Below are 14,281 nucleotides of genomic sequence, written 5' to 3' on the forward strand. Positions count from 1 at the left end.
ATTGAAATTCAGGATTTCAGTAATTCAAGATTATGACTTGAAACTATATATATATATATATATATATATATATATATATATATATATATATATATATATATATATATATATTTATTACTGGCTATAGGTCTGTTCATAATCTACAGTTAGGGAGATTTGTTTTCATTTTCTTCTTCAGAAGAAGCATTTTTTTCTTCTGGTCCTGGACAGAGGACTTCCTGTTCTCTTCATATTTTCAGGAACTGTGGGATCCAGTCAGTCTTTCTAAATTTCAAGCAGGGAAATAGACTGGATGGTTTACTATTGAATGCTTGACACTTGCAAGGTTGAGTCCATGATTCCCCAGAACCTTTCTTCAAAACTCGGCATGCTGAATACCTGCAAGCCCAAAAACTATTTTGAATGCCAAACCTCTGTACTGCTCCAGACCCAGCATCAAGTGGTAACATGGATCTGAAAGGGGGGCAAGTTCAGATAGTCAGCAATGTTGGTATTTAACATTTTGAACATCAGAATGTGGGGTTTACGCAGCTCGACTCAACCTTCCAAGTGTTAAGCATGTGATGGATACTTGCCATTATAATGATATCAGAGAGCTAATACTGTGGGATTTGTACAACTTGTAGTTACTGATCACAGGGATATTTAGACTGGTTAAAAAAAAAAAAAAAAAAAAATATATATATATATATATATATATATAAATATCTTTGCTTGAACCTGTACTATTTTGAACATCTGTCAACACAGACTGCCAGAATTATTTTGTGAGTGGTTGCAGTACAGTGGAGGGTGAGAGTTTGCCCTTTTTCCAGAGCTGTGCAATCTCAGAGTTGATATATGTACACATACACACACACACACACACACACACACACACACACACACACACACACACACACACACACACACATACATTTTTTTTAAATGATGAAGGAATTTTTAATGTATTTTTCTTTTAACTTTACAGCAAGCTACCTGCCAGTGTATAAATGGATATGTGGGAAGCAATTGTCAGTCACAACCTGATCCTTGTTCAAGTACCTCTTGCTATGCTAATGTCAGCTGTAGTACTGGTACAGGTTGCGGACCATGTCCTACTGGCCTAACTGGGGATGGCATTCACTGTTCAGGTATATGATTTTAAGCTATTTTCATTTACCAAAATCTGTACACTTTTTGATGCTATCATATTGCATTTCTTTTAATAAATCTAATTGCCCATTCTTAGTCATACATGCTGCATTTATTTTTAAATCAAACTTGTTAATAGCTGTTAGTAAGACTAATAAAGTGTATCTCACACTGCTTTTTACATTTAAATATATTGTACTCCACCCTTCCTAATGTGACTTCATTCATATGATCTGGATTACTTTATAACTACACCATCATGGAAAATCATAATCTCTGCAGAGTTCACTTCCATAAATGTATTTCTTCCTATGACTTTTTTATGCATCTCCTTGGCAAAACTCTGAGCTATATTTTTGTTTGTCTTCGGACATGTTTGCTTCTGAAAATAATGTCTCATTGCTTACCTTATGACCCTATTGAAACCATGTAAATGCATATCATAAATCAGTGCCCGAGCTCTCGTTTTGTGTACCTACTGAGACCTGTTGGTCACAGTAGACGTCTGGACAGATAAATCATCTTGCATCTCCCCTGGTTTCAGTCACATCTAATCTACAACCCAAACCCAATCACTGGCATACACAGGACAAAACCACTTCCATTTCTTTGGAGTATAGCTCTCCTTTTATGCTTTTTTCTAGAAGCACTTTTAACAAATTTATTATAACTCTGGGTCACATCTTGTTCATAGACTTGCTACTCCAATGTTTTTTTTCTATTGAAGCTTATCAGTATAATGACAGCCCTATGTGTTCTTTCTTGGTACACAAAATGCATTAATTTATATTGGCTACTAAACCTTCTTCCTTACATATAACTCCTCATTTTAGTTTCCACATTCTCCTTTTCTTTATCATCCAATTTTGTGCATTTGTGTCACAATTAGGCCTTTAAACCTAGACCTCCTGAAGTACAAATTATGGAAAAAACTGATTACACAAATGTAATTACAAAGTGAGAACACACCTTGCCATGTGTATAACTATAGTTTTTTGATTTTTTTAAGCAAACTTGACCTTATTCATATCCTGTATAGCAGAAGTTATTGTCTTCCATGTTATGATGGCGTCCCTGTCTTGTGGTTCTTCCTTTTCTGCTCTGGTGTACATTTATTTGAAACAGCCACATTCACCAATCAACTACAGTGCTTTGCATCTTGCAGCCAATTATATTCAACATAATCATATGGGGTGGCATGTTGCAAAAAATAAGATTGTGTTAGGGCAGTGATAACTCCATTCCTTTCATGCAGGTGTATTGTTTTAAAACATACTGACAAAGATACTTTGGTAGATCATTTGACTGCAGATCAAGAGGTTTCCAGTTCAAATTCAGGTGCTCATTGTGGGTGGTGAGTAGTATTTTAATCTGACAGTTGGCACAGTAGATTAAGCTATTGTTGAGTTACTTTCTGTGGCACAGGTTTAATTTCCTCACACATCATTTGCCTTCTTTATGACCTGCAGCAAGTCACTTTACTATGCAATGCTTTTAGATATTTGGAAATTTGGACTAGGCTCATTAATGGTCTCCTAAACCATATATAAACCATATGCCTAGTAATTGCATATGGCTGTATAAACAATTAATTTATGCATAATTATGGAAATGGTACAAACTACTGCTCTGGCATTATATTATGTAGTCTGTGCAAACAGTTTGGCAGCACTGTTTGTCAGAATACATTCATAACAGTGAAATATCACAGCACCGAATCATTTTGAAGATGGTATTGTAACATCAAAATCATAGAATGTTGATTTTGTGAAATATGACAACATCAAATCCACATTTAAACTGACTGGTGTCTTCATAATGTTGCAGACCAGGACACACTGGAAGTAATGGTGGTGCACAGTGAAAGAGAACACTGTCCCAGTCCTGTTGGTGAAAAGTACCAAAGATCTTGTCGCAAAAGTGATGCTCATGTTGGTTTTGGGTGGATAAATGTACCTTTGCGAGACAACAGCAAAGGATCTGAGGTACTGGGTAATAAAAAATTGGCTGACAAATATAAAGGCAAGGCAGTCAGTAAACCAGGAGTAGATGGTGAGAGGCTGTTAAAGAGTAAACCTCATGGCCACTTGCCTGATGCATCAGAGCTCCAGTGAGACAGCATGCAGCTATCTCTGGAGATGCACCCTGCTTACTGGCCAGTGATCAGGCTGGTACATCCCATAAAGTTGAAGTACACATGTCATCTCACAGAGTTATGATTAAGACTGTGAATAAGGTTAGAAATAATGCTATGCTAGGCATGCATGGTGATGCAGAGAACATCTGTGAAGTACAGGCAGAGGATTATCCTTTGAGAATAGACACCTTCTTACAGAAGGCACTAATACACTGCAGTTCTGGCTCAGAAGAGGCAGTGTTACAGCTAAAAATGTGTTTGATCTCAGTTGTGCTACTGTATGGTTAATGGATAGTATTTTCTTACCAAGGAACATAATAGTTGACAACTGTATGCCTTTCATCCCTTCTTTAAATATGGTGATTATAGTTAAGTGTCTTCCCTTAATGTATTGTTTGATGACATGTAAATACTTATGAGCATACAGTATGATGTAGCAGGCAATATATGCTTTATTATCTCACTCTCACTTGCTCACAATGGTAAGTTTGGCGATGTGTTATTTTGAGGCAGTGTCTTTTAAAACTATTCAGTGGAATGTATCAGGTAATATGGTGACTACAGTTAAATATCTTCCCTTAATGTATTGTTTGAGATGTAAATACTTATGAGCATAGAACATGATGTAGCAGGAAATATATGATTTGTTATCTCACTCTCACTTGCCCACTAGGGTAAGTTTTGTGATGTGTGATTTTGAGACAGTGTCTTTTAAAAGTATTCAGTGCAATGTATCACCTGCAAAGAACAAAGGCTGTTTCTTTCACATTGGTCTATGCTCGGGCTCACTTCTCTTACCCCCATTCCCACCCACCCCACTTTCATTTCTTTATACCTAAGCAAACAACACCCCTGAAGTACTCTTCAATCAATTCCACCTTTCTCTTCCAAACCTCCTCCTTCTGCTATACTCATATAGTCCCATTCCCTTGTAGTAACTCCTAGCCTCAACCTCCTCCCGCTACTACTACTCCTACTCTATGACCCCTCAGTTCTCTTTCTCTGTTACATACAGTCTTATCTCACAATGAAATTCTGTCACTGCTTGCACTACTACACTCTGCTATACTACTCCCCCTCCTACTTCACTATTCCACTGACCTACATGACTATAAAATCAAACACTATCCCTCTGCAATACTCATTTGCACCTGTCCTCATTCTCCATGCATACCTGATCAATATATCATCAACAATTACATCCTTAGATACAATACTGTTTTCTTCCCTTTTAGACATCTACATCACACCAACCCTCGATTGTTCTACTACAGGTACAACCAACTAATAACCAAAGTAAAAAACACAATATTGTACTCTTTGACACAGATAAAACTTCCGTCAGATATCCATCCCAACCCAGGCCTCAATTGCATTCCCCATTCAACTATCAATTGCCTTCTGTCTCCTGTTTTTCTACATCAATCCATAACCCCACTAACACTAATTCGTACACCTCACGATCTACTACTTGTAACTCTGATCTTCTTATAACAAATTTCAGTCTCAGAAGCTTTGTTAACAAAATCCCGGAATTCCATGCTACCTTGGTCACCTGCTCTCCAGACATTGCAGTCATTACTGAAACCTTGTTAAAGCCCCACATCAGGGATTCTGAAATAACAACAAATGACTACAATATTATAAAACAGGGTACACTACATAAACAGGGTGGAGGTGTAGCAATTATGTTTAAAGATTCTCTTAATCTTGATAAACTAAATTGTACTCCTCCAGACATCCCTACTGCAGAAATTCTAATCACTTACCTACATGTTAATTCTCACAAAGCCATTAATATCATTGCCATCTTCCTGCTGCCAGGTAACAACCTGTATAACATTGAATCCCTCCTGTCCTGGTCATCTTTTTCTCTCAAGTCAAGAAACCTTCATCCTAGGTGATTTCAACCTTGACTGCTTATCCTGCTCCTCCAACTCTCCTACCATCTTCATAAACCTATACAGCTTCACCCAAACTATTAACTATCCCACCCACACCGATAAATTCTCAAATAAAAAATCATTACTGGACTCGATATTAATCAACAAGCCTAATCTAGGGTACCAGGCAGGCTGTCTACCAGTCACACTAATTGATCATGCCCCTAAATTTGTAATCAGGAGTAGAATACATATCCAAACCTGTATTCGTTTCAAATACACCCATAGCAAAAAGAACTTCTCCCCTAACACTTTCTATATACTACTACAACACTGTGATTGGACCCCATTAAAAGCCTTTAACTAGACCTTGCTGTAGAATACTTCGACAACAAATTCCTTGGAATATTGAATAACCTTCCCCCCTTCAGGAAAATTTACCAAAAATCCAAACAGGTCCCTTGGCTATCTAATGAAACTAAACAACTAATGAAGCAAAGAGATAGAGCCTGGTCACTATACCATACAATCAAAAACACAAGTGATCTCACCCTTTATCAGCATCTTAGAAATCAAACTAAGAAAAGATTCATCAGTTATAAAAAAAACTACTTTCTTACCTGCCAACAAAAATGCCAGCACAACCCACAAAAGTTCTGGCATAACATCAACCACCCCCTTATCCCTGGTAAAACCTCCACCCCTGCTATCCTCATTAGTAATACCACTGAGCCCTTAGCCTTACATTTAAACTCTCATTTCATCTACTCTATCACTGCTCTCTTAAACAACAAACTAATCCTACCACTCATTGCCCTCTCCGCAACATCTAATGACACTAACTCCTTCTCCTTTAAACCCATTCAAACTTCCAACGTAAAAAAAAAAACACTATGTAAACTAAAACCCTGCTATCTGACTGATGCCAAGCTTCCAAACGAGTAAACTTGCTGTTCCATCCACTGCCTACCCCATATCCATAGCAATAAATAGCTCACTATTTGAACTGTATGTACCCAGCCTATGGAAAATGTCTCATATCATATCATAAACGTAGCCCATCTAGAGATATTAGAAACATCTGACCCATTGCCATCCTCTCTCTCATTGCCAAAATCCTAGAGAAATGTATTCACCAGCAACTTATGTATCACCTCACTAATAACAACCTACTGCCCAGCTCTCAGCATGGTTTTAGACCTAAACACAGTACAAACACAGCCCTCATCATCTTTACATATACCATTCACCACCTCAAAAATGAAAAGCAGCTAGTCTCAGCTATTTTCTTAGACATGTCAAAAACGTTTGACACTGAATCCCACTAGCCTCTACTCAACAAACTTGCCACTTATAATCTTCCTACCTCAACCCTAACATGGTTCCATAGTTATCTATCTAACCCATCAACAGGCTACTAAATAGGCAAACACCCTTTCTACTCTATTACCAGTTACCACAGAGGTACCCCAAGGCTCCATACTTGGGCCCCTCCTCTTTGTCATATTTACCAATAACCTCAATACTGCCACACAACATGCTACCATCATTCAGTATGCCTATGAATCCTCTCTTATCTGCTCAGTCCACTCCCTTCAAGAACTACAAAATAAAATGCAAAAATATTTCTGGGATATTGAAAATGACCTCACCAATCATCAACTCATTCTGAACCCAAATAAGATGAAGCTTATATTCTTCTCTAACAAATCATCCATACTCAGCACAACACCCCTCTTCATACACTCCTCCAATGGGACAATAATCAAACCCACCAATCAGACTGAGCTGCTTGGAGTTGCAATAGATGATATTCTAAAATATGATAAACACATATGCCTTTCAATCAAAAACGTTCACTCCAAACTTGATGCTTTCTACAGCATTACGCCTTACCTTACACAACTAGCTGGACTTGCCACAGCTAGATCTCACTTGCTATCCACACTCCTCTACTACTCTCAGATCTTTACAAATCTATCCAAAGCTGACCTAAATAAACTAAAATCCTGCTATAACAAAATTGCTAAGTTTGCCGCCAATCAACTGCATAAAACGTACTATTGCTCAGTTCTCCAACAACTCAACTGGCTGGAACTTCCCAACCTGTTAGTGCTAAAGCAACTTTCTATTTCCCATAAAATCATTTACAACCCTGAAGACTGTCCAGCTCTTTCAAACCTGTTACAGCCTAACACTAACTGCAGGCTCCTAAGGTCATCCAATAAAATAATGCTAAATGTATCCCTGTCTCACAACTATCATGGCAACTCCCTCTACTCCTATAAAATTGCCAAGGACTGGAACAATCTTCTTCAGCACATCTTACATATTCTAAACCTGTCCACATTTAAAACTACCCTGAAAGATTATCTAAATGTTAACTGGCTTTGCCCCTGTATTGCTCCTGGCTACTTTTTCTTCTTTCTTTTATTACTCTTCTCGTGCATGAGATACCCTTTTCTGCTTTTTTTTTTTTTTTTTTTGTGCATTACTTGCATATTTACTATTTTGGATATTGTACACCTTACTATATTTAAATTTTGTACCAAACTTATTTTTACTTGCTTTGTAAAGTTTGCTGTTCCTTGGAATTCTTTTGTATTCTTGTAACATATTTTTTTTAACATACTTTTTTTTATTTTGTTTTACTACTTGTACTTTAGCTTTAACTAATTTGTACTGTTCTGGAGCTTTTCTCCCTGGGTCTCCGCTGAAAATGGGTTTCTGACCCAGTCGGACACTACCCAGTTAACAAATGTAAATAAAAAAATATAGTGGAAGGTAGAAAACCACTATTTATGGTCAGAACATCTGCTTTCAGGTGACTGTTAAGAAACTGTTAGCTCTAGCTATTTTGCCTAAAAGAATGTGTGATGTCAACATTTCAAGAACTGTGTTTGTTGTATCCACCTGAAGAAGAAAAGCTGTTATAGTACTTTATAGACTATTCCTTTGCTTGGTAAGCCCAGGAGGTTTTCCATGAGGTCAGCCATAACTGTGCTTTTCCTCCTCTATTCCTTGTGGCTTTTTGGAATGTCAATCACTGAATGCCTTCCATGAACACAAAAATTGCATGAAGGCATAGCATCAGAATTTGCTGTCTTCTAGGTAGGAGGGTTCTAATTTGAGGGCTGTCATAACTGTTGCTGATCAGGAACAAAATCAAGCTGATGAGATGCAGATTAGATTGAGTGTGAGAGCACCCTTTAAACCTTGCAGGTCTTAGTTATGGTGTAGACACAAGCCGTTTGCTAAGGTGCTGCCAATAGGGATGCATACTCCACCTCCAACTTTGTGAAAGCAATAGCACTACTATTAAAATTGTAGCCGCCCTGACAGGGCTGTGGCCTCCAAATGCACAATTTTATTTTAGTATCTGTTCATGTCTACGAGTTTATTTGGCATATGCATTTCATTACTGAGCCTTTGTTTTCGTGCGTTTAGTGCTAGGGAGCTAGTGAACCATTGTGGTGTCATTATACCTCTTGTGTGTTTTTTTTTTTATTTTTTAAGTATATTTGATGTTCCTTTTGAAGGTGAATGTACACTATAGTATGTGGGATTGATGTTACACCAGCAGTATTCCATGTAGATGGGATGTGTTCTCATTTCTATTTACTTTGCGGGATGTATGATACATTATTACTAGGTGTTTCTTATCACTGGTACAGTGGCATATTGTCCTTTCAATGTTTTCTCCATCACTGATATATGCCGTTGGCATTATCTTCATTTACTTTTTTTTTTTTTTTAAAGTGCTGTGAGTTGGCCATGGTGATGCAGCAGTTAGCATTGTCACCTCACAGCAAGAGGCTTTCCGGTTCGATTCTCAGCTGGCATGCCTTCTGTGTGTTGTCTGCATGTCCTCCCTGTGATCGACTAAACTTTAAAAAAAACATGCAGGTAGGTGTGTGAGTTCCTTCTCTGAAGGTTGGGCACCGGGCTGGCAACTCAACACAATAAAAATCCACTGCCAGTCATAAAAAGTAGACCGGTGATCCTCTGTGGTGACCCCTAACCAGGAAAAGCTGAAAGACTTTAAGAGGCTGTGAGTCATGATATGTGTTTTGGTGTTTCACATGTATTTCCTGTATGTCATATCAACAAATATTGTTAGGGAGTCCACTCAAAGCATAATATCCTTTAAAATGTTATAGTGGAAGGTATAAAAATCCCTCCCTCTCTTTATTTATATTGCTGCTGCCAATAAAATTCTTTCAAAATGCTGAAATATTGTACTGCTTAATACGTCTCTTAAGCTGCAATAGTATCTTGCACCAAAATTATGTCTCTAGCCTTGTACTTTTCTCTTGCCATGTATTCCGCATTAAATAACCACTGAGCATGCTGACTTAACTTAAAAAATGGCCATGCTATCTTGTTGTCTACCAAATTTAAGGATTTCAGCTCTTGTACCATTTAAAATCCATTTGAGTCACAGATTAATGCTTGCTAAAATGTATTGTTATCAAATGGTGTTCACAACTGAAATAGGAAAATATTGCTATTTAAAATATTGGGAAGTCTTCTGTGTTCTTAGTTTATACTTTGAATAATAAAGCTATAGATCAAGCATTAGACATTTTATTATCTGCATACCAAACACATGCAGAAGTAATTGCATTACACTAATTCCCACAACTGAGAGCACATAAAGTAATAGTAATAAATGTGCTCATTCAATAATGTGGGATCCTTCTTTTTAATCAAATGTCATGGGAAAAGACATGATTTGTCTTGCTCACCTTTGCACAAATATCTCTTTGGTATTTTTAAAGTGGCCTAGTTAAATAAAATATTTGAAAAATTTGTCACTGATGTATTTTTAAACAGTTTTCCTCATTTCCAAAAACCAACGATTAATATTTTAGGACAGCTATCAAATATAATCCAGTTGCAGTTATTTGTGTTTTTCAAATCTTAGTCTTAAAAGTACTTGCTGCTACTTGTATCAAGCTGAAGAACAGGTTCATATTTTAAGTAAAGTGGCTATTGGCTTGAATATTCGGCATGCATATTTTTTCTCTTTGCAAAACACTTTGCTTTGCCTGCTTTATAGAAGATATTTACTGTACTGCATTCTGATTCTTCAGCTCCAAAAGTCTTCATGGTTAATATTTCTTCCTGCAGATCAAGATGCAGCAATGAGTTCAATGTCCTTTTATCACCTTCACTGTACAGTCCATCTACATCATGTTTTCCAACATTTTCCCTGTTGTGCTGAAGCTGTGTGTTTTAAAACTGCAATATGTAGCACTCCCATGATACAATGGCAACCGATACTTTCAGAAACTCAGAGCTTACACCCTTGAATGAATATAAAAAGAAAGGTTTACAAGCAAAGTTAATCAAGAGAAGAATCATGGGATCAAAAAAAAAATACGTTCTTGGAAGGCATAAACATATGCTAAGAAGGGTGCTTAAGCAATAAACCAGTGCACCATATTCATAAATGTATTGGAAAATATTTGTTCTCATCCTACTGTTGTAAAAATATTAATGCTGCATAAAGCACTTAAGAAATAATCCACTCCTGGGTATGAGTATGCCCACGGTTGGTGTGATTTGATCACAAGGATGAAGCCTGGAAGATCAAACAAAGCCAACCATACATATATCCTGTGATATTCATACCCAGGAGTGGATTATTATTTAATCATATTATTTAAGAAATAAATTGCTTGACTTTCTTGCATAATGTGTTTATTTAACAGGACTGTAGTGCTCTTTCTTCTGCCTTCCATGTAGAAAACTGATATACTGCAAACGCTTATGACATGTACATCTGTACACCTGTACAGTGCAAACGTATTGGAAACAGAAGAGGGTATTTCTTAAGCACTTTGTTCTGCTGTCTTTTTTTTTTAAGTGTAAGAAAGAAATTTTAATGTCTAGCATTAGAGTGATGGAAATCATGACTGATTTAAAAATTGTACAAGAGACAGGGCAGAAATAAAAGGAAAATGAGTGATGCTCTGCAAATTTCTGGACAGTTGACAGGTATAATTAACATACTGCCAATAGCCATACCTCTCAGCTGTGTGGAGTTTGGTGGGATGTAACTGATTTTTCACATATTTTGTCCTGTCCCTCTAAAATATGGTAGGATGTTGATAAGCAGCATATTCCCAAAGAGAGTCTTGCCAGTTAACCATACTTTAGCGGCCGAAACCATTTTTATTGTTGTATACTGGATATACAATGGGTATTTGATTGGATTGTCCAGTATGTACACTTTTTAGAATCATCTTTTTTTATACTTCATTTTCTTTTATCCACTTTTTATGTTTTTTTTTCCTTTTTTGTCTTTGAAATGACCGTACTGATTTGAATAGTGGTATGTTCATTTTTATGTTATGTTTCTCTTAGTTATTTATTTATTTAGTGCTTTTGTTTACTGTGAATGTCTGATTGGGCACACCACCCATTTTCAGTCTCTCTCTCTCCTGGAGAGAAAGGCTCCATATGCTATGAATACAAGAAAATACAAACATATTAATATATAATGACATGGTTGCATTTTGTTACAATAGCAGATATATTAGCTTAATACTAAGAGGAAGTGAGTAAACATCATTTGCAAAAACCAAAACAGTCATAGGAGGAGGGGAGGGGTTGTGCAGAATACAAGGAGATTCACGTAGAGTTAGGGAGGCTTAATAGATAAGAGGAGGTGGGAGTCACATTGGCAGTTGTGGTTATAAAGTGTCTGGGCTGATGTAACAGAGGAATAATAGGAGAGAGTTTGTGAGGTAGAAGTGGTAGCCCCAGTTTATGCAGTGTATACAGAGCCATGAGGTGCGTAGGTGAGATTTTACTTGTTTCTCAAATGCTATTAGGATGTGTTCTTGTTAAATTTCTAAGAATATTGAGTTCCAAATTTTAAATACAAGATGGGAGTACAGGGAGTTCCCAGCAATATTGTTAGATTTGGACACACTTAAAAGGAGTTTGTCAGTGGAGTAGAGTGGCCTTGATGGGGTGTTACAGTTGTAGGATTAAGAGAAGGCAGATGTTTAGATTATAAATGAGACTGTATATGAAGGGAAGCTGGGAGTAAATCAGGTGGTGGGGTAATTCTAACCAGTGATATTCTATGGGGGCAGTACAATGGGGGGGGGCTGTGTGGGGGAGATTTGCAACAAATGCTACTACATTGTTATAATATTTTTCAATTTTCTTTAGTTGGGATGCTTGCAACTTACACAGGAATGGAGCAGAGTGATGAAGAGAGCTTTTTAGTCAGCAGATGCACACCATTTAATTTCTTGTTCTGTATAATATATAATAAGCTTGATTTCTTCATACTTCCTTCTTACATCTTGTACAACATTTGAATATTTACAGTTCATGGATTTTGCTTCATTTAAACTGCATTAAAGTTTCTAAGGTTTATAATTCAACTATTTGTGTTTTTCTGGATTTCTGTTCATGCATTCAGTAGTATATAGTCAATAATATATATTTGTTTACTACAGATGTGAATGAATGCAACTCGGCAAACCCATGTGATGGCAATGCTACCTGCATGAATTCCATAGGAAGTTTTAGCTGCATATGTAATCCAGGATTTACTGGTAAGCTTTCTCTGTTTAATATTCAACTTATTAATAAAGCTCTGTAATATGAGCATTAGATGAAAAAATGTGGAAGAGTATAGGTGTGTACAAAATAAGGCATGCAGTTTTTAAAAGCAAGTCTGATAGTAGTAAAACAGCAAATAAATAAATAAAAATAACACATATATAAGTAAATCTGATCTAACAAACAGGACAGGATGGAATTTGTAAGAAATTTGTAGTCACAGAAACTTACGCTGTTCTATAGCATACGTTACAAAACTCAAGCGAATGTTGTTGAATGAAAAAGCATTTGAAATGGTACAAGAATAGGAAACTACAAATAAATACTGGACTGAGAAAAGTGTCTTATCAGAGTTAAATAATGAGGGAAATGCACACTGATAACCTATTGTACAATGAATGTTCTCAAACAGGGTGGTAATATATACATTATTCAGTAAAAAAAAGTCCACTTCTTCTCATCAACATATTAAGCTGCCATGAAGCACATACTGAAAAAAAAATTTCTGGAATTCATAAATTCCAGCACCTTGGATCAACTTATTCACACCCCCACCAGGGGCAGCAATATCCTAGACCTGGTCATTACCAACATGGACAACCAGTGTTCCACACCAGAGGTCAATTCCTCTTTGGTCAGAACCAACCACAAGCTAATCACCCTAGACATCCACATCCCGCCCCCACCCCCAATTAGGGAAACCACCATAAAAAACTTCTCCAAAGCCAACTTCACACTTCTTAAGACAGAAGTGGCAAACTTCATGACACCCATGCAGACGGACAATAGAGGTACGACTGCTGAATCCTACACAAATGCACTTTATAAGCACTTACACGAGTGCATGGATCATGCTATCCCTAATAGAACCAAGATGCTATCCTCCCAAAAAAGGAAGCCAATCTGGTGGTCCTCTGCCATAAACAAACTCTACAACAGAAGAAAGAAACTGTTGCAAAAAAAAGTACAATCCCATGACTGGAGGAACTCTCTGGTCAACCTCAGTAAGAAGCTGAGATCCCTAATAACATCCACCAAAGCTAGTTACTAAAACAAAATTGCCACTGACTCTAAAGACAACCACAAAGCGTTCTATAGCTATGTCGAGAATCTCAATGGCAACACTCAGATCTGCTCTGAGTTACAGCACAATGGCACTAAATATACAGAACCAACTGATATTGCCAACATCCTGGCAGATAGGTTCAGTGCTAACTTTACTCCCCTCTCACCCCCTAGAGGGCCCATCTCTATACCAGAAGAATGCAAAGTTCCTGTAATCATAGCTGCACAGGTAAAAAACACACTCTCCAAAGCCAAGAGCACAGTATCCATGGGACCTGACAATATCACAGGCTGCATTCTACATGAACTACAGAATGAACTGGCACCCTACCTAAGTAGCATGTTCAATCATAGCCTCACCTCAGGCTTTGTGCCCACTGAATGGCGCACCAGAACAGTTATCCCACTCCACAAAGGGGGAGCCACAACGGACCCTGGGAACTACCCTAGCCTAAGTCGCATTAGCCTGCCACCC

General features: G+C 37.3%; 1 protein-coding gene across 1 annotated transcript in view; it reads left to right on the plus strand.

The window, feature by feature from the left end:
* Window positions 1–12,781, plus strand: part of LOC122801229 (mucin-4-like) — a 279,676-nt gene extending 266,895 nt beyond the window's left edge. Inside the window, exons 22-23 of the mRNA XM_044070782.1 lie at window positions 971–1,133; window positions 12,636–12,781. Of these exons, the coding sequence (XP_043926717.1) occupies window positions 971–1,133; window positions 12,636–12,781 (309 nt within the window). The remainder of the gene's footprint in view (window positions 1–970; window positions 1,134–12,635) is intronic.
* The last annotated feature ends 1,500 nt before the right edge of the window (window positions 12,782–14,281 follow it).

Source organism: Protopterus annectens, chromosome 4.part1 (assembly GCF_019279795.1).
Source record: "Protopterus annectens isolate FY-2018-M chromosome 4.part1, PAN1.0, whole genome shotgun sequence".
NCBI classification, from domain to species: Eukaryota; Metazoa; Chordata; order Ceratodontiformes; family Protopteridae; genus Protopterus; species Protopterus annectens.